The sequence below is a fragment of the Antechinus flavipes genome, chromosome 3 (assembly GCF_016432865.1).
Source record: "Antechinus flavipes isolate AdamAnt ecotype Samford, QLD, Australia chromosome 3, AdamAnt_v2, whole genome shotgun sequence".
Taxonomy (NCBI): domain Eukaryota; kingdom Metazoa; phylum Chordata; class Mammalia; order Dasyuromorphia; family Dasyuridae; genus Antechinus; species Antechinus flavipes.
In genome coordinates, this window is record NC_067400.1 from 617,192,198 (window position 1) to 617,213,044 (window position 20,847).

Below are 20,847 nucleotides of genomic sequence, written 5' to 3' on the forward strand. Positions count from 1 at the left end.
GGAAAGCAGCTGTTTCTGTAGGTAGTTAATTACCCTTTCAAAAAGTGAATTAAGTGGCTAATAATGAATGGAAAGCACACTAGATAGGGGCTCATGGAGACCTCAGCCTCTTAGGATTACCCCTAGAAACCAGAGGAAGAAGTAGCAGCCACCCTCTAGCCATCCAGTCTATGTATAAATTAAAAGAGTGAACCCAAAAAGGAGGCACATCAAGTCACCTTCTCTATCCTTCCTTCCCCTTTAAAAAAATCTTTTAAACTGACCCTCCAATCCCCCTCAAGCATCTTTTATCGATAGTCCTTTATCTCTTCTCCCTTTCTGGGCCCAAATTAGAAAAATCTGTCTATTCTTGCCTTACTTCCTCTCCTCTTGTAATCTGCCTTCCAACCTCATCAGTCAATTGGAACTGCTCTCTGAAATGATCAATGTTTTTTAATGGTTCAAACCTGGTGGCCTTTTCTCAGCTCTCATTAGCACCTCAAGCCCTTCCCAGCCTGGTTTCAGCCTATATTACCAGACTTATCTGACATCCAGTTTGGCCAAACTGACCTGCCCGACGTTCCCTATGTTATTTCCCACCTCCGTGCCTTTGCCCTCTCTCCTTGAGTCCTCTTAGAATACCTACATGTTTTTAAAGTTTTTTTGTTCCTCTCCCAGCCAGCTCCTTACCCACTATGCTTCCTGATCTCAGCTGCTGGAGCCTTTCTTGGGAACTTTGTATTCACTTAATCTCGTCCACACTGTTTCCTCTCCCCTGGATAGAATGTAATCTCTTTAGGGGAGGAGTGATTTCATTTTTTTTTTTTTTTTACTTTGTATCTACCATGATACTCAGCACAGTGCCTGACACAGCCTGAGGTACTTAATTGTTGCTATTGTCCTTAATAGATACTCATTGGATGAATGAATGATTAGATCACTGAGAGAAAAAGGAGAGAAAGGAGAATTGAAATGAGGGCAGGGGATAGAGGCTGGACTCAAGAGTCCGGGGAGGTTTGGGCCAAGGGGAGGGGCTGGAAGGGAAGGAAAGGCAGCTAGATGAAAGAGAGGCCGGTAGCTGAGTCAGGAAAGTGTTGATTCTGGACAAGGTGCATCAAGTTTTCTTGTATATAAAATGGGGACTTAATTTCCATAGTGCCTGATTCTCAGAGGGAAGGAAAGAAGGAAGGGAGGGAGGGAGGAAGGGAGGGAGGGAGAGAGCAAGGAAGAAAAGAAGGAAGGAAAGGAGGCAAGAAAGAAGGCAGGAAAGGAGAAAGGGAGGGAAGGAAGGAGGAGGGGGAGGGAGGAGGAAGGAGGAAGGAAAAAGATTATATAGATATAACTATAAAATTATAGAACTATATAGATATATACAATTACATAAAAGTGATCTACTACTGATGTCCTGCAGAACCCGCAGCCTGCCCTCCCAGAGAGAACCCAAAGACCTAGAGACAAAGTCACACATCTTTATTGGGAAGGGAAGGAAGGCAAGGGGTTCAGACCCTTTTCTTAAAGTCAGGCCCAGCCCCGCTCCCTCTCCCCAGCCCCCCTGCACGTCTCCCTGGTGTGTCAGTGGGGAGAGGAAAGAGGCTGCCGGCCTCTTTGTCCCCCCGTGTCAGTGGTTGGAGACAGGGCTGTGTCCCTCAGAACGGGCCCAGGAAAGAAGGCTTGGCAGTCTGGGCAGAGACAGACCCAATCAACGGGCCTGGGCCATGCGGAGCAGGTTTTCTCAGCAGACCACACGCCATGGTTGCCACAGAGCAGGCGCTTATAGAGAGTTGCGTCAACTTGACAGGGCAAGAGGAAAGGGCTCGATTGCCTGTCCTGAGAGGGGTGTTGATCCTGGATTTGGGAGGAAAAGCTCCTTTCGTTTTACAGATGACGTAGCTAAGATGGGGCAGAGGTGGCTCACTGTGCGAAGGGGGATGCACTATTACTCTAAGCCAGAAGAGAGGGCTTGGGAGCTGGGCTAGACCCCGCCCGGTCAAATCCAGTTCAGGCTGGCCCCTGTGGAGATGGCCTGCCTGCCTGCGCAGCTTCTCCTCCACAGAGCGACTCGCAAGAGGCGAGAAAGCCCGGGTCAATCCAAGTAGGACCTGGAATCATGTGGTTTGGGGCTCTTGCTGGGGACAACATCCATTTTTAGGGCAGCCTCATATGCAGGGCTTTTAATTCTCCACGAACATGGAGCATGGGAGCACCACCACCTGCAGAGTCTGGGAGAAGAGGAGGAGCTGGGGCCCCCTGGGGAGAACGGGGCGCTCCTCCCGGGCACCTCCATCGCCCCAGTCCTGACTGCTATGTGGCCTCTGGGCCCGGGGGGAGGAGGCCACCCCCCCCAAAAGCCCCTTCCCGATACTGGTTGGGAAACATATTGCTGCCTACCAGGCTTGCCGTGCCTTCAAAGCCCGAGGCAGGGTACGAGTCCAGGGTTAGCAGCTCTGGGCTGTGCGGTTCTGGGGGGGCACTGCCCTCGGCACTGCCCCCCAAACCAGGCCCAGGGAACAGGTCCAACATGGTGAAGATACTCGAAGACTGCTCGTAGGGATAGCCGTAGTTATCCATGGGATCAGGCTCACCGGGGGGCTCCAGGCCGGGCAGCGTCACAGGTGGCAAGAAATCGGGCTCAGGCATCAGGGAGGCTGGTGGGAGGAAAGGGAGAGCTGCCAGCATGACAGGGGAAAGAAAGGACAGTTAGCTGGGGGAAGGCAGGCAAGGAAAACCAGCCCAGAAGACCCCCCCACCCCAAGCCACCAGTGGATGGCAGAAATGAATCATCTTAAAATCCACAAAGCCCCTTCTCCTCCACAGGGCTAATCCAAAACCTGAGGAGTCCAAAATTAACCTTCCCAGCAGATCAGTGAAAAAGCACCAAATCCCTCCCCACAAAAAGAAGAATTAAAAAAGCAGATAATGGGATTTGCATCTTTTGTTTTGTTTTAATTCTCCTTTTAGCCTGAAAATGCCCTTCTTGGCAACTCTCCAAAGACTCCAAGCCCTCTGGGGGCAGGACTGCCTTTGGCCTATCACAAGTAGGCCCTTAATCGGTCTTTGCCGATTTGACTCATGGGAAGGCCGTCTCCTTTATTTAGGTCATTCCTTATTCTTTTTGTTTCACAAAATTATTCTTTAAAATGAGACCCCAAAAGAGAGTCCCATTTTCTTGAAAGATGCATCTCAAAAAGTGTTTCTGTGTCTTCACAACTATAGTCATTTTAGGATATAATCCTATAGGGTCTTATTATAGAGAATGCATCATATCATTCTAAAGGAGGATGCTGGTTATACCATAAGAGAGGATATGCCATCATAAATCATCACACTCATCATCTACTATGTTACAGATGAGGAACCGGGATTGCATTACAATGATAGCATCATGTGTGATATACCATTATATCATTTTGATTAAATAGATGGCAACAGATTCTATCACGATGATAACATAATATATATCATCAAATCACAGATCATGATCACCTTGATTATATCACATAGTATAGCTGAGGATTATCGATTATATCACGATTTTGTCATAAGAGATGCAATCCCTGTATATCACGTCCCCTTCATCTTATCTCACATATCGTACCATAATCACGTTCATTTTTATTATAGATAAGTAGTATGGATCATAGCATAATGTATATCAAATCATAATCAGATGATAGACTCATGATTATATTGTCATAATATGCAATCTATCACCATATCAAATCGGAATCACGTTGACTGTATTATCAGTTATCGATATAACGGGTTTTATATTATGACATTATTATTATAGCAATGATGTTGATTATATCACATTATGTGATGAGGATTGATTATATTATTATAATATAGGCTATGATACTATAAAATACCATCATTATATTGACTATCATGTTATAGATTCTATAATAACATGGCATATAGCATTATTATGACAACTGTTGATTATATCACGAGAATTGATTATATTATTCTATATGTCACTATATCACATGATAATCATTTATCCTGTGTTATAGATTCTACAATAACATGGCATATAGCATTATTATGACAATCGTTGATTATATCACAAGAATTGATTATATTATTCTATGATATGTCACTATATCACATGATAATCATTTATCCTATATTATAGATTATATCATGATATATAATTACTATGTCAGTCTTGTTGATTATATCCTATATTATAGATGAGAATCACTGATTATATCATGCCATTGATTTTATATAGAAATAATGTCGCTACGTCTCATACTGTCCATAGGACAGGGAAACAAAGTGACATTAGGAGAACATGAATTCGAATCCAAGTAGCTTTGGACGAGTCCCCAAATCTCTCTGTTTCTTCATCTAGGAAATGGGAGGAACAGCAAGAGCACCTCCCTTGGAGGATTATCCCACGGATCAAATGTGCAATCTGTATGCTAGCTATCACTGGGAACATATGTTATCTCCTTAGCTACATAAAGAGTTGGCACTGGAGCCAAGATCTGAGTTCGAGTCCCACCACATGCTCGGACCCTATCGTCCCTCACTGTCTCGGCCCCATCCCGCACTGTCTCTGCCAGGTGCGTGGGAGGAGGGAGTTTCCACACTAGAAGTTCCTCATCAGTATGATTCCAACTCTGGGCCCCCCAACTCCTCACACTGCAGTAGCATATTATCTATTTCGACCACACAGATTTGATGTTTGACACTTGACTCTGTCTCCTCATCTGTAAGAGGAGGGAGCTGGACGACCTCAGAGGCCCCTCGCTGAAGCACTTTGACCCAAAGTGCTCCGGAGGGTGACAGCACTCTATGGATCTCAGAGCTAGACGGCGGATGGAGCATGTTGGGCCTGGAGTCACCAGGTTCCGAACTCAAATTCAGACCAGAAATGTATTAATGGGCAAGTCACTGAATCTCTGTCTGGGTCAGTGTCCTCATCTGTAAAATGGGCCCAATAAAAGTCCCTATTTCCCAAGGCTTTGTGAGGATCAAATGAGGGACTTTTTGCAAAATGTTTTATAGAAGTTGAAGCGTTACAGAAACACTAAATACTATTCTCAGCATTAGCATTATGTCCCCCTGGGGAAGCTGCAGAGTTTGCTATACGGCTCCCAGCTTTCCCTGAAAGACCCCCATCTTTTATAGCATTGACACTCTTTGGGGGAGGGCACAGGGTCATGAGGCAAGAAACCCTCATGGTGTTGAAGGTCCACCCTAAAGCCCAAAAAGTGGGGGCAACACTTTACAAACAGGGCCAAGGGATGGAGTGGGGCAGCGGGGAATCATTATAAAGAAGGGTGATGGAAAGATACGGCAAGAAAACATGGGGGCTCAGGCACCAAGGAAGAACAAGGGATGATGGTCCATGGGCTCTATCGGGGTTCGTGCAAATCAACAAAATGAGAGGGTCCCCTGGTGGTAGAGACTAACTTTCTTATGGGCATTTAGTGGGCAAGAGTGGTCTGTCTGTTGGTCCGACTGCCCAGAGCCGGGGGATTCACAGTCTTGCTGGAGTACCTGAAGGAGGCCAGTGTTTTCAAGGTCAACTATAGTCCCTTTTTGCTTGGCCTTTGAGGCCTTTCCTCTTGTGGCTCCCTGTCCCACTCTTTGACCTGGTTTTACATTCAAACACACTAGATGTTTCAAATTGGCTTACTTGCTGTCCCTTACACTAAATCAACAAGCATTTATTAAGTGCCTACTGTGTGCCCAGAAATGTACTAAGCAAAACAGCAGCAAATGGTTCCAGCCTTCAGACGCCCATACTCTTAAAGGGGGAAGACAACAAAAGCTCTAAAAATCTCTCTGCTCTTCCATCACAATGGAGCTATCCCTTCTTGCCAAGTTAGACTAATAACTAGGGTGGGGTGGCTGGTGCTTTGCCACAAAGTCTGGAAATGAAGGGGGCACAGACAGTCCTTGAGGCCAGTGAAATGAGTACCTTCATTAAAAAGGGAGACCTGAGGAGGGAGAGCTCCTTTCCCCAGCCGGAGGGAGTGCCTTGGGTGAGGGCACAAAGGCGGAGAGCAAACTAACACAGATAAGGGCAGATGGAAGAATCAGAGGGGAAAGGTGCAGACACTGGTGGGAACCAGAGAAGGCTTCTTGCAGGGGGTGGGGGGGGTTACCTAAGACCAGAAGGACGCAGCACTGCAGGTATGGGGACTCACTGACCTCCCCTCCCCCAGACATTCAGTCTCTACCCATATCTACAATGTTTCTCTACCTGGAAGCCCATTTCCCAGGCCAGGGTCACTCCTGGCAGGAGGGCTTTCCTGAGCTCCCCTCCCCCTCTATTTATTTGTATCACTTTTGTATCTGAGTGTATACTGTTTCCCGCTTGAGGGCAACTGAGTCACTGTTGCCTTTGTAGCTACAGTATCTAACATGTAGCAGAAACAAGTAAGAGAAAGAAAGAAACAGTTACTGAGTGTCTGCCAGGGACCCTAGTGGGTGCTAAATAAATGTTGATTGCCTATTAAACCACCAATATTCCTTCCCCCAGCCCAGACCACTGCCCTTCTCTGGCTACCGGCAGCTTGAGGAAAACCCCGGCTGAACAATCCCTCTCCCGAGAGGCTCGTGTGCCCAAGTAGAAAGCTGGTTTCCGAGCGAGTCCCTGGCGGCGTGACGCTGGGCCTGACACTGAATAAGATCCTGCTACTTTCTAAGATGAGCAGGGGCGAAGCAGAGACCGATTCGTGTTGTGGAGAAAGTTCCCTCCACTAGAGTTAAGCTGGTACCCAGAGCACGGCCGCACCGCCCAGCCAGGAGTCTGGACCCCGGGCCCTTCCGGCTCTGCAGGGTGCTCTAGAGAGCCTAGTCCATCCTTGGGGAAGCAGGCTCGCCTCCACACCAGGAGGTGCCCAGCTAGGTTATTGAGGGATGTAAAATAATACTAGGAGAGCGAACCATCGTCTTCCTGCCTACTGAGCCTCCCTTTCCTGGAAGCCGGCCCCACACACTGGCTCCAGTTCCGCTCTCGGGAGTCGCACAGAACAAACTGATCCCTCTTTTCCTGGGCCATCCACAACACATTAAACAATCTCTCAACGTGTCTAATTCCTACAAATAAAGGGGAGAATGTTAATTCCAGAGCTGAGTGGCACACGTGACAAGGCGTCTTAGAGCAGGGGAGACGGGCCTCTCTTGGGCTTGGGATGTCACCGGTTTGAGCAGCTCTTGTGATAGATACCTAACTAGCAATTTCTCCACCTGGATCAGGGTAAGTAACCCACAATATCTCTGCGGTCAGGACAAGGAAGCCCTGGGGATTCAGGGAGCCCGGGGGGAACCTGAGGCAGGGGGGAAACAAAGTGAGGCTAGTTAGGAAGGATCTGCTTATGCAGGGGAGTAGGGACTTCAAGTAGGGATTAAAAAAAAGAGCACCTGGTCTTGGCAGTGCATCTTGGGTAATAAAATAATTGAGGTGAACATGACTGCCAAGCCACTGTCAGGTAACCACTGAAAGATCACAGAAAATGGGAGAGGTACCAGGGAACCAGAGGAGAGATATTGCCTCAGTGTGGGGAGGAAGGGATGGTTGTATAGTGCCTAGAAAGGAAGGCCTGGAGTCAGAAGGTACATCTCCTGCAGTTCAAATTCAGGCTCAGATACTTCCTATCTATGTATTCCTGGACAAGTCACTTTATTCTGTTTGCCTCAGTTTTCCTCATATGTAAAATGAGCTAGACAAGGAAACAACAAACTACTCCAGTATCGTCTAAGAAAACCCCAAATGAGGTCATGAAGACTCAGACATGACTGAAAAACAGCTAAACAACAAAATGCTGCTTTTATCTGGAAGGAAGGAAGGAAGGAAGAAGGAAGGAAGGAAGGAAGAAACAGAGGGAAGAAAGAGAGGGAGGAAGGAAGAAAGAAAGAAACAGAGGGAAGAAAGAGAGGGAGGAAGGAAGGAAGGAAGGAAGAAAGAAAGAGAGGAAAGAAAGAGAGGGAGGAAGGAAGGAAGGAAGGAAGGAAGAAAGAGAGGGAAGAAAGAGAGGGAGGAAGAAAGAGAGGGAGGAAGGAAGAAAGAAAGAGAGGGAAGAAAGAGAGGGAGGAAGAAAGAGAGAGAGGAAGGAAGAAAGGGAGGAAAGAAGAAAAAAAGAAAGGAAAGAAAGAACCAAGCCAACAAACCATGTAAGTCCAGTAAACTGGACTTCAATTCTGGTAAAAACCTGAGAATATTATTAAAGGGACGGTACGTGCACATCCAGAAAAGGGAAGTAGTGATCGCACAGAACAAGCGTGGCTTTATCAAGCACAGGTCACACCATTGCAGAAACAAAGTAAAGATGGAAAAACTAGAAACATAATAAACATAATGCCAATAACGTAAAGGGAAGCGGCATGAAGAGCAGCCAGCTAGTCCATTGGGTAGAGCCAAGAGTCAAAGAGAGCAGCGATCACATCCAGTCTCAGATACTTCCTAGCTGTGTGTCCGTGGACCAGTAACAACCTCTTTCTGCCTCAGTTTTCTCAACTGTAAAATGGAGACAAGACCAGCACCCACCTGGGAGGACTGTCCTCAGGATTGAACAAGATGTTTGTAAAACACTTAGCATGGTATCTGGCACATAGTAGGCACTCTTTAAAAGCTTATTCCCTTCTTTTCTTCTTCCTTAGCTTTCTTCCATGGCCAGTCCTGGTCCCTTCTGAGTTTTAGAATCCCTGATGCTGCCTAGAAGCCTCCATGACTCACTTTTGTTTTCATTAGCTTTTTTTCATTCTGCTTTTGCTTCTATACACAACTGTCTCTGCAACTTTGAATTTCAGAGGGTTTTCTAGGGGCTCCAAGGGGATCAATGCCTTGCCTGGTGTCACCTAGCCTTTAAGTAGCACAAATGGGACTTGAAACCATGACCCACTGACTCAGGAATTGGCTGTCAGTCTTCCACACCAGATGGCCTCCATTTCTATTTGAGATTGATGATCTCAGAGCCAAGAAGACCAGGATTCAAGTCGGGATTCTAATATATCTTAGCCAGACAATTCTGGGACTCACTGAACTTCTTAGGGGCCCCTAGGGAAACTCTAAATTTCATAAAAGTGATCATTCCCCAATGGGAGTCCCCAGCTTCAGTGAAGTCACAGGCCTGGGCCAAAGGATGTGTCTATACATATTAATACACTCCCATATTCATCCTTACTAATTATTAGGAAGAAAAAAGAGGAGGAAGAATAAGGACTTGGGAAGTCTTAGATATTCTTGATATGAAACCTTTTCTGGTGCTTTCCCATGTTGTATACTTTGTATGCCCTTTTTTCCCCCCACCTTTATAATTTCTGCCTAAGCTAATATAGGTCCTCTTGTTTCCCTCATTAGAATGCCATTTATCATATGATTTTACATGGATAGCCTATAGCAGATTGTTTGCTGTCTTGGGGAGGGGGGAGAGAAGGGAGGGAGAAAAAATTGGAATTCAAAATCATTCAAAAATGAATGTAGAAACGAGTTGATTCAAGCCAGATCCAATAGTCTTATGATGGAGAGAGCCATCTGCACCCAGAGGACTGTGGGAACTGAGTCTGGACCACAACATAGAATTTTCACTCTTTTTGTTGTCGTTCACTTGCTTTTTTTCCCCTCATTTTTTTTCTTTTTGATCTGATTTTTCATTTGCAACATGATAATTTTGGAAATATGTATAGAAGAATTGCATATGTTTAACATACATTGAATTACTTGCTCTCTAAGAGATGGAGTGGGAGGGAGGGAGAAAAAATTGGAACACAAGGTTTTACAAGAGTGAATGTTGAAAACTATCTATGCATGTGTTTTGAAAATAAAAAGCTGAGTGCAAGGAATAATGCTGTAAAAAATTACCCTGGCATGGGTTCTGTCAATAAAAAGTTATTAAAAAAAAAAAGAAAGAAAGAAAAAAGCTTTAAAAATTAAAAGAAAAAAGTGAATGTTGAAAATTGTCTTTATGTGTTGGAAAAAAATAAAATACTATTGAGTGGGGGGAAAATCCTATCTGTATCCCCATCATCTGGTACATGATAGATGTCAAGGGACAAATGCTTGCTGATCCATTGATTCAAGTTCTTTTGTTTTTTCAAATGAATCTTGTTATGGTTTTGTCTAGCTCTGTTAGGTATCCCCTTACTGGTTTGATTAACATAGCACTAAACCTGTAAATTAATTTAGGTAGTATTAACATTTTTATCAGTGACACGTCCCAACCATGTACACTGAACACCCCTCCAATTATTTAAATTTTTCTTCTCTATTTCTTGAAATAGCACTTTGTAAACACAAAGGATATTGTACAATACCCTTTATTGTTGAATACAACAAGACAAGGGTTGAATGTCCTTTGGTACACGGACTCTTAGATATATATGTTGCATTTTGTAGTTATTTCAAATAGCTCTTCCTTTGCGAGAACTGCCTTCTCTTCTGAGATAACCTTCCATCTACTCTATAAATTTCATATATATCCAGTCTTGTACTCCTCCTATTAGAATGTGAGTTTTTTGAGGGGCAGGGATCACGTTTTTGCTTTTTCCTTGTCTCCCCAGCTTTTGGTATCGTGCCCTGTACATATTAAGCGCTTAATAAATGCTTGCTCCCTTGACACTCTTGCCTCTTGGATTTTTGTCACTGTTACCTGGAAATACCATCAAAGTCAGCGGGCTTATTTTATATTGAAGTTAGCCATTGTCTCAGTTAGTCTGGGATTGGCAGATGATAGGCTGTAAATGAGTATAAACTGGGGCAGGAGGTGAGTCTCTCCTCTCCCTCTGGGCCTCAGTTTCCTCATTTGTCGAACAGAACTGAGAAGCCTGAGATGGGTGAGGTACAGAAAATATTCTGCAAAGTCCAAGGGAGGTTTTCTTGACTGGCAGGGGCAAAGGAGGATTTCCCTCTGGCTCTAGCTGTACCATGTTCTTCTCCCTCTCCTCCCCCTCCAACCCTCAAACTCACCGGCACTAGATGTAGGGCTAAAATGGTCCAAATAGCCCAGTTTCTTTTTCCTACGTTTGCTTTCAATACCATGGGGATCTGTTGGCGAAACCAACAATATTACCATCATCATTGTCATTGTCATCATAATCATCATTATCACCATCATCACCATCACCATCATCATCCTCATCATCACCATCATCATCATCACAACAGCTACAGCAGCTCCCATTTCCTGGGTACCATTTGGAAAGTTCTTTTCTTTCAGAAATGCCACAAATAGGGCAATGAGACTACTATCCATCTCATCGGACAGAAAAGGGAACTGAGGCTCAGAATCCTGAAGTCTGGCTACTAAACACCAAGCTTCCAGTTCTCTGGCCCTTCACGATTCAACTCTCCTCCCAACCAGTCCAATAGATAGGCAGTGCTTCTAGCCTCAGGAGTCCCGAGTTCAAATTATGAATCTACTGCTTATTAGCTGGAAGACTTGGGCAAGCTCTCCCTCTCTGGCTTCCAAAATCCTTATGAGGACATGAAGAGGCAGATTTTGTCCAAGAGTGTTTCCATTCTAAATTCTCTCATTTTCCTGCTCTCCTTTACAAATGGGGAAAGTGAGGTTCCGGAAAGCACTAACTACTAAATTCCGCACAAGTTGGTTTCTAATGAGGGGAAATGGACTTCCCAGCAACCAGAACTGCCTCAGGGCAGAATGGGCAGACTTAGGAGGGAGTGAGCTCCCCATTGCTGGACCGTTCTGAGGCACAGATTGCCCAAGATCACTCATCAATCTAAGTGGCTGAGTCGGGGTCAGAATATGGTTTCCTGACTCTGAGTCCAGAAGGCTTTCTTCTCCATGACACAACTACCCTTATTCCTCTCTTTTGGGTCCCAGCCCTGACATGGGAATCTCAGTTGAGAACTAGAGGACCCAGTCTAGAATGCGTCTGTCTGTCTGGTCAAGGGATCCAGGGCGACTACCCCCTCTCAGGGGAAAGGGAGAGCTTTTTTGTGGTAGAATAAATGGAGGGAGAGGAAGGGCCAAGGCAGGGTGGTAGAGAAGAGATGGACTCCCCACCTGAGCTGCTTAGTTCTCCGAGCACGTCCGGCATCCCTCGCTTTCTCTTCTTGTCCACACCATAGCTGTCTGTGGGAGGAGAGAGAACACTAAGAACTGGAGAGCTGGAGGTGGGACGCCGCAGTGGGGCTGGGTTTGACCTGGCAGCCCCAAAACTAACGTGAGGGGAAGCTGAACGAACTCAAGAAAGATGATGAGAAACAGTGAGGGGATGAAACGAGGGGCACTTCTCCTGATTAGGCCCCACCTGGAAGCCTGGGAATGCTGAGCACCAAAGGATGAGGACTGCCATGTGAATCACAAAATCAGAGCATAACAATTGGAAGGGGCCCTTAAAAGGAAGGAATCTTGGGCAGTCAAATCTAACCTTAGACACTTAACACTTCTTAGCTGTAGGACCGCAAGTCACCAATTGAGAGAGAGAAAGTAAAGGAAGGAAGGAAAGAAAGAAAGAAAGCAAGAAAGGAAGGAAGGAGGAAAGAAAGAAAGAGAGAGAGAAAGAGAAAAAGAGAGAAAGAAAGAAAAAAGAAAGAGAAAGAAAGAAAAAGAGAGAAAGAAAGAAAGAAAAAGAGACAGAGAGAGAAAAGAGAGAGAAAAAGAGATAAAGAAAGAGAAAAGAGAGAAAGAAAGAGATACAAACAGAGAAAGAAAGAATTAAAAAGACAGAAAGAAAGAAAGAAAAAGAGAGAGAGAAAGAAAGAGAAAGAGAGAGAAAAAGAGCTAAAGAAAGAGAGAGAAAAGAGAGAGAAAGAAAGAGATACAGAGAGAGAAAGAATTAAAAAGACAGAGAGAGAAAGAGAAAGAAAGAAAGAAAGAAAGAATCAGTGGAAGGAAGTAGGGATATTTAGTTGGAGAAGATCCTTGGGAGAGGATGTCCCATGGATGAGAGCTAAGGCTGCTCCGCTTGCCTCCGGGGGACAGAACCAGAAGTTACAAGATAGCACAAGTTTCACGGGGGTTGGTGTGACCGCAATGGGGAGAAGCCCAAAGACCACGGGATGTGAGGAAGGTCTGAGGAGCTTAGCCAGGAAGGGGATGGGCCCAGGGCCAGACAGCCCGGGTCCAAGGCTCAGCACGGCCCTCGGAAGGAGAATTGTCCTCCTCGGCCCAAGGGAGAACCTGGGAGCCAGGGCACAGGGCAGGAGGGCAGATTCCAGCTCACTTTGTAGTCAGAGGATGCATGAGCTGGCGGCCTCTCAGCACATCCTGGCTGTACCATCTTAACCATCACCCAGCATCCCACGCTCAAGGCAGCACCGCAAGACTAACTCAGAGGGATCCAGTGGGGAGCACTGCGCCCGGGCCCAAGCTGGGGCTCCGCGTGTGCTCAGGAATGGGACGAGGGGCTGCCTCAGGAAGGGCGCTCCCACCCCCGAGAGTTTCCAAGCAGAGGCCGAGGGGCGCTTGGGGGGATACGGGGGGGGGGGATTTTTCCAAGCGGGAGGAGGGGGTTGGGGCTCGAGCGCTCAGCTGCTCTGGGCCGCAGGGACCGAGGGAGGGAGACGCAGCGGCCAGGGGGGAGCTGCGGGCTAGAGGTACGAAGCCTCCGGGGATGGAGTTACCGTGGTCAAGGGGTAGGTATGTGAAGGGCAGGGGCTCGCTGCACACGCCGTCTGTGAGTCGCTGTAAGAACACGTTGACAGTTACTGGCTCGGGGATGGACAGATCCTCATAGGGCGGAGTCTTGAACACTATGGCGATCTGCCTGTGCACATCAGCCTGGGAGAAGTCGGCCCTGCCTTCCCAGGAGGCCGTGCTGAACACCACAGAGATGTCCTCTGGTGGGGAGACAAGGAACGTGATGCAGAGGGAAGGAGGGCCGGGAGGGCCCCCAGCCCGTGTCTCTAGCTGGCGGGGCCGCCCTCCACCCTGCCACTGGCTCAGCGGCGTGACTTTGGACAATCTGTCCTGGCTCAGCCTCAGTTTCCCCAATTCAGAAAATGAGGAAGTCGGACTAGGTGCTTCTACGGTGCCTTTCTGCTCTGGAGTTCTGTGAGAGCCTTCCAACTCTAGAATTCCATAAGGCTAAGCTTTTTCTCTGCTCTAGAACTCTGTGCATCTAAAGACTTTTCAAACTCCAGAACTGTATGGTTAAAGTTCTGTCCAACTAGCGTTCCATGATTCTAAGGTCTCTGCTGATTCCAGAATTCTTTGATCCAAAGATTTTTTTCAACTTCTAAAATTTCTTAATTCTACAGTTCCTTCCCACTCTAGAATTCTATGAGTCTAAAGTTCCCCCCAATTCTAGAATTCTGTGAGTCTAAAGTCTTTTACAACTCTAGAATTCTTTGAATCTAAGATTCCTTCCTACTCTAGAATTCTACAAGCCTAAAAGATCCTTCCTACTCTAGAATTCTAGGAGTCCGAGCTCCCTTTCCACTGTAGAATCCTAGGAGCCCGAGCTCCCTTTCCAGCTCTAGAATCCTAGCAGCCCGAGCTTCCTTTCCAGCTCTAGAATTCTAGGAGCCCAAGCTTCCTTTCCAGCTCTAGAATTCTAGGAGCCCGATGTTTTCCATCGGAAGGCTTCTTCCAGGCTGGTGGGTCCCCCTGCGGCCTTTCCTCGCCACCCTCCGGCCCCTGGGGCTGTTCCCTTGGGCCCGCCCCGCCCATTCTGGCGGCCCCGCCCCCTCACCTTTCTGCACCTTGTCACACAGCAGGTACAGCTCCTCCCCCCCTGTGCAGGGGCCGCTCTCCTTATTGATCCGGCAGATCCTCAGCTCCGAAGTGTTTGTTGACTCTGAGGGAAGGGAGGGGGGAGGCAGCGCATGAATTCGGCGGCCGGGCCTCTATCGGGCCCCTGTGTCCCCAGGGGAAGCGCGAGCTGAGCCCTTGGCTCCCGGAGCCCGAGGCCGGATCCTCCCGGGAGCCAGGATTCTCCCCAGAGCCCCCAGGCTCATCAACAATAGCCAGCAAACATTTGCTAAACTCATCTCATGTGATCCTCCCGACAACCTGGCGAGCAAGTGTTTTCTCCCCATCTTATAGTCAAAAAGGAGAGAAACATTTAACACTTCCTGGCTGTGTGACCCTGGGCAACTCACCTAATCTCAATTGCCTCAGGAAAGAAAGGGAAGGAAGGAGGGAGGGAGGGAGAGAGAGAAAGAGAGAGAGAGAGAGAGAGAGAGAGAGAGAGAGAGAGAGAGAGAGAGAGAGAGACAGAAAGAGACAGAGAGAAACAGAGACAGACAAAGACAGAGAGACAGACACAGAGAGAGAAATGAAGGAAGGAAAGAAGGAAAAGAAAGACTTGCTCAGGGTCACACAGGCAGGGAGTATCTGAGGCTACATTTGAACTCGGGTCTTCCTGACTTCAGGTCTTATAAAAAATGTGTGCCACCTAGAGGCCTCAGAACTCAGTGTCTTACATAGGACAGGACAATTTGTCTGGACTTATTAATCCTCTGTTTTCTATAAAATCAGATTCATTGAGATTGCATCAGCCCTGACATCCCCTGTTCTAAGTCCCCTCCCAGCTCTGACATCCCTATTCTAAATCCCCTCTCAGCCCTGACATCCCCTGTTCTAAGCCCCCTCTCAGCTCTGACATCTCCTGTTCTAAGCCCCCTCCCAGCCCTGACATCCCCTGTTCTAAGCCCCCTCCCAGCTCTGACATCCCCTGTTCTAAGGCCCCTCCCAGCCCTGACATCCCCTGTTCTAAGCCCCCTCTCAGCTCTGACATCTCGTTCTAAGGCCCCTCCCAGCCCTGACATCCCCTGTTCTAAGGCCCCTCAGCCTTCCCAGCTCCTGGATCCGGCTCCTCCATGAACAACCCCCTCCCCAACCCCTACAGGACTCCACTCACTCTTGTCATAGACGGGGTCGGAGAGCACGGGCTCCAGCCTCCTGAGCTGACCCTGGGCATCTCGATAGGAGGCCAGGAAGCAGATCCTCACGACATTCATGTCTACTTCTTGATGGTTCTTGAGGGACCCCGCTGGGGCGCGGAGAGCCAGGGGAAGAAAGTCACTCGGGGAGCTCTCTGGGCCCCACCCCGCCCCCTGAGGAGAGAGGCCCCGGGAGAAGCTGGGTGGGGGGCTGGGAGCCGGGGCTGGGAGGACCCCCTCACCATTGTACGGGTCAATCCCAAGCTGAATCTTCCTCTCGATGGCGGCCTCGATCTCCCGCTTGCGAACACACTGAATCCCTAAATTGTTGAAGCTCCATTGGGGGAGAGGGGAGGAAGTTATTGAACAGAGCCAGAAGAGCGGCCCGCTCCTCTCCCCGCCCCTTCTCCGTCTCCCAGCCCTCCGTATTTCCCGGGGGGCCCTAACGCTCCCTCTTCTCTCCCGGGATAGGAAGGCACCTTGGCTCCTCTCCTGCCTCCCGAGGGGGGCAGGGGGATGCTGGGGCGGAACACGGGGGACCTCTGCTGGGGTCGGGCACAGGGGGTCTCAGACCAAGGTTCCTCCTGGTCCCGCATGGCGGGAGAGAATCCAGGCCTGGTCCCCGGCTGGCTTCCTTGCCCTCTCTGGGCGCCACAGGGACCGGGGCGAGGGCAGACCCGGAGACTGCGGGAGCCAGGCCGCTCTGCTCCAACCCGAGGCCCTGAAACCGCCCCGTCTGCGGACCGAGTGGGGTCGCAGACCCTGGGTGCCGGGGGAGGCCCGGGACCGCAAGTTCCCGCTGTCTGGCTCGCTGAACGGATAAAGGGACAGAGGGGCGCGGGGGCGCGGACGAAAAGACATTTGTTCTGCGCTGGCAAAGCGCCGGGGGGGGGGGGGGTGTGTGTCTGCTTAATAATGTTCAAATAAACAGAGACAAGCAAGGGCTCTGCCCTCAAGAAGCTGATATTCTACAGGAGGAGGCCGGGGGGGCCTTTTCGGGGAGGAGGCCGGGGGGGCCCTGTCGGGGAGGAGGCCGGAGCCTTTGCCCACGTGACGGACCGGTCCTGCCCAGGCCTGGGAATGCTAATGCTGACATTTAAGCCCGGGCGGAGGTCAGGGAGACTCCGGTAGCAGTTTCTGCTCAGACCCAAGTGTCCGAGGCAGTCACCTCGGGGAGCAAGCGCAGACTCTGGAGGCAAGAAGAGCTGGACCAGCTCCCCCTCTCACTAGCCGGGCCAGTGCCCTGTGTCTGAGGTTCCAGCCTCCCCTGTGGAGGGGGAAGCCGCGCCCGCCCGGGTTGGGCCCCGTCTGCCGGGGTTTGGGGCCTGCTCTGCCGGGGTTGGGGCCCCCCTCTGCCCGGGTTGGGCCCTGCTCTGCCGGGTTTGGGGCCCGTCTGCTGGGGTTGGGGCCCCCTTCTGCCGGGGTGTGGGCAGCCTAAGGCTCTGAAGGCGAGTGGGAATCGGTGCCGGCGAGGGGCCCGCGGTACCTGTGTCGGGGGCTGATTTGCGGCCGCAGGCGGACCCGGCAGACGCCGTCGGCGCAGTCCTTGCCCACGAGGCCGTGGGGGTGCACTCTGTGGGGCCAGTCCTTCCACACCAGGCAGGCCGTGACCTCCACCTCGCGGATGCCCGCGCAGTCCCGGAGCTGTGGGGCAGGCGGTGAGGCGAGGGCTCGTTCCCCCCCGGGCCCCCGCCCCGGCCCCGGGCCCCGGGCACCCACCTCGATGGCCGGCAGCGTCTTGCTGGCCTCCGTGCTGCTCTCCCCGAGGATGCTCCCGGCCGAGCGGCCCTCGCACTCGTAGCGGAAGCGCATCCCGCGCTGCTTGGGCTGCTCTATGATGACCAGGTGGGGCCGGGGGCCGGGCCAGGTCGGCGGGAGCGGGGGCGGAGGGGGGGGGCAGCCCAGGGTCACGGTGCTCAGGGAGGCGGGGCCCCGGGGGACCAGCCGAAGGCTTCCCTCCCCGGGAGGGGCCCGCTCCAGGCGGAAACCGTTCTCTTTGATGTACTCGTCAATGATGTCTGGGGTCAGGTAACAGCGGGTCAGCCGTGGGCCTCTGAGAGGCCAGGCCGCACCCCCCCCCAGCCCTCCTCTCTCTAGGAGTCCCTCCTCCTCCCAGAGGTCCCCACCGAGCCCCCGGGGCTCCCCCACACTTACCCAGCTCATCTGTAGGGGAAAGAGAAGGGAGAGAGAGAGATCAGGGTCCTGGGATCACTGGGCTTGCCAGCACTTCCCCTGGACCTCCCAGCAGATGCCATAATGGAAAAGCTAGAACCTCCCCCCCTCCCCCCGCACAGGGAGCTGGGCCCACAAACTCCAGGCTGTTAAAGACTCAGGTTGGCCAAAGGCCCGCGGGCCCCCGATCCCCTGGGACGGAGCCCTCCTAGAGACCGGGCGGATCTTTCCCCCGCTCCGCGGCACTGCCCCCCCGCCCCATTCCCTCATCTTCACCCCTGGCCCTCCCCCTTTCCCAGCAGCCCACTCAACAGATTTGGAAATGGGTACTCGGTGTGGCAAACCCACCCACCCACGGTCACACGGGGGAAACGGTCAGAGCAGGATTTGAACCCGGGCCCTCCATCTCGGGGGGGGGGGGGGCGGGGATCGGATTCGATCAAAGCCAGTTTATACAATCTCCTCATCTGACATTTGAGGAAACTGAGTCCCAAGCTGGAAAAAAGGGCTTATGTCAAATGGAGACAGCTGCCAGCCTGGGTAACCCCTAAGGTGTGGGCCGCTACCCTCTCCTCCCCGCAGGCAAGGGCCGGGCCCTGGGGTGTCTCCTCCTCCGTGCTTCCCCCGGGGTGTCTCCTCCGTGCTCCCCTGAGGTGTCTCCCCCTCTGTGCTCCCCCTGGGGTGTCTCCTCCGTGCTCCCCCGAGGTGTCTCCCCCTCTGTGCTCCCCTGAGGTGTCTCCCCCTCCGTGCTCCCCCTGGGTTGCCTCTTCCTCCCAGCCCCCTGGGGTGAATCGTCCTCCGTGCTCCTTTGGGCTCCCTCCCCCTCCGTGCTCCCCCCGGGGTGTCTCCCCCTCCCGGCCTCTTCTCCTCTCGGTTTCTTCTTCCTCTCCCCAGGATCGTGGCCCTTCGGGGCCCCGCCTGGGCACAGACAGACCCTCCCCGGCTCTGAGAGCTTTCCCGGCTCCCCGAGGTTCTTGGGCCTGCGAGGGAAGGAGCCACATCACAGCCGGAGATAGAAAAAGAGAGGCTGGAGCGGCCGGGAGGAGGCTGGGCTCTCTCCCCGCTGACGGGAGGCGCTTCCAGGCCCGGGGAGGGGCCGGGGTCAAGGCCATAGAGCCTTGTGTGGGAAAGGACTTGGGGGTCCCTGAAGCCCAGGCCCCTCAATTTACAGAGGGGGAAACTGAGGCAACCCTCCCAGTCCTCCTGGGCCGATCCCTCCCCGGGAAGGGGCTGTGGGCAGGGCAGGAGCCCGCCAGGGGAATCCCAGTCCTTTCCCTCCACCTCCCCCTGGCCCAGGGGCTACCTAAGGGTACCTGGCCCGGCCAGGCGCACTTCCTGGTTCTTGAGTGACCTTTCCCCTCCCCCACCCCGTTAGGGGACAGTTTCCCTTCCAATCAGAAAGACCCGAGAAGGTGAATTCACGGCCCTCCCGCAAAAACCGAAACCTCAGAAGGTCAGAGCTGGGAGGGCCCCTGGGGCTCAGGAGGTCAGAGGCAGAGGGAACTTGGGACACCAAATGTCAGAGCTGGGAGGCGGTCGAGTTAGAGTGGGGGGAGGGGGGTCCTCGGGCCGGCCCAGGACGGGCAGCTTGTGCTCCAGGCCCGAAGGTCCCCGGCCCAGGGTCCGAGTTCAAATCCCCGGCCGGGCACTAACGCCTGTGCACCCCGCTCTCTTCCCCCTCCCGTAAGGACCCTCGGGCTCTGGGCCTGGGAGGGTCTCCTCGGGGGCGCAGCGTGGCAGCTGGAGCCAGAGACTTTCACAAATGAGGAAACTGAGGTCCAAGCAGGAGCAGGAGTCTGAGAGCCAGGGAGCATTCCCTGGCCACCTGCTGCGTGCCAGACCCCGAGCCAAGTGACGGGAAGGGGAGCTGGGGCAGGGAGGCCGGTGTCACCCACCTGTGGGCCTCGAGGTGGGCAGAGCCAGGCCGGGGAGGTCCGTGGGGCCTGGAAGGAGGGAGATTCTGGGTTCTACTTACTGTCTCCGAGGGGGGCAGGGCCCGACCCTTCTCCCCTCCGTTCCCCAGGCCTGTTTCTTCTTTCCTCAGGGTCATTCATCCTCTTCGTGGGGGAGGGCTTCCCCTTCATTCTCCCTCACTGCTTCCCCCCCATCTCTGCTCCCCCTGCCCCTCATCCCTGCCCAGCCCAGGGTCTTTAACTTCCCTCCCCCCTCATTCTCCCTCACTGCTCCCCCCACCCCTCATCCCTGCCTGGAAGGGGAGGCTCTTTAACTTCCCAGGCCCCTCTGTCCTGACCCTTCCCCTCTGGCCAGGGAGGGTCCCCTCCCCTTTCATTCTCCCTCACTGCTCCCCCGCCCCTCATCCCTGCCTGGAAGGGGAGGCTCTTTAACTTCCCAGCCCCCTCTGTCCTGACCCTTCCTCTCTCTGGGTCCCCTACCGCTGTCTGCCCCCCACCCTGCTCCCTTCCCTTCCCGGTCTGTGTCCCCCAATCTCTCTGCCCCCACCCGCCTCTCCCGATCTCCGTCCCCGGCCGGGAGCCGTGGGGACTCTCACCCATGGCGGCCAGCCCGGAGGAGGCGGCCACGGTAGGGGCAGCGGGGGCCGGGCGGGCCGGACGGCCGCTCCTCCGCATGGCAGGGGCCCGAGGCCCGGGGGCGCAGGGCGCGCTGAGCCGGACGGGCTCCCCGCGGGCCGCAGCAGATCCGAGCCGGAGTCGGAGCCGGGCCGGGCCGCGGGGGGCGGGGGAGGCAGCGAGAGGCCGGGGGCGGGGCCGCGGAATTCCCCGGCGCCGCGAAGCCCGCCTCCCCCATTGGCCTGGTCTGGCCCGTGACGTCACGGAGGGTGGAGCGGGAAACCCCCGCGCAACACGTGACCTCAGGCCAGCCGCCTGGGCCCGGGGGTGGGGCCGATCGGGAAGAAGGGGAGGAGC

At 52.2% G+C, this 20,847-nt stretch overlaps 1 protein-coding gene across 2 annotated transcripts; it reads right to left on the bottom strand.

The window, feature by feature from the left end:
* Positions 1 to 1,428: 1,428 nt before the first annotated feature.
* On the bottom strand, positions 1,429 to 20,629 carry RELB (RELB proto-oncogene, NF-kB subunit). Of its 2 annotated transcripts, XM_051989428.1 has the most exons (12): positions 20,472 to 20,629; positions 19,858 to 19,905; positions 17,945 to 17,953; positions 17,510 to 17,808; positions 17,277 to 17,434; positions 16,033 to 16,124; positions 15,769 to 15,900; positions 14,599 to 14,703; positions 13,529 to 13,744; positions 11,967 to 12,035; positions 10,907 to 10,984; positions 1,429 to 2,645 (listed from the first exon to the last, which is right to left on the bottom strand). In XM_051989428.1, exons 1-12 carry the CDS (start codon positions 20,548 to 20,550, stop codon positions 2,281 to 2,283), a joined length of 1,650 nt encoding a protein of 549 aa, XP_051845388.1. In that variant the 5' UTR covers positions 20,551 to 20,629; the 3' UTR covers positions 1,429 to 2,280. The 2 variants fall into 2 exon arrangements, with proteins under 2 accessions (XP_051845388.1, XP_051845387.1); XM_051989427.1 differs by lacking the exons at positions 19,858 to 19,905; positions 20,472 to 20,629 and having other exon boundaries at positions 17,510 to 17,968.
* Between the last annotated feature and the right edge of the window lie 218 nt (positions 20,630 to 20,847).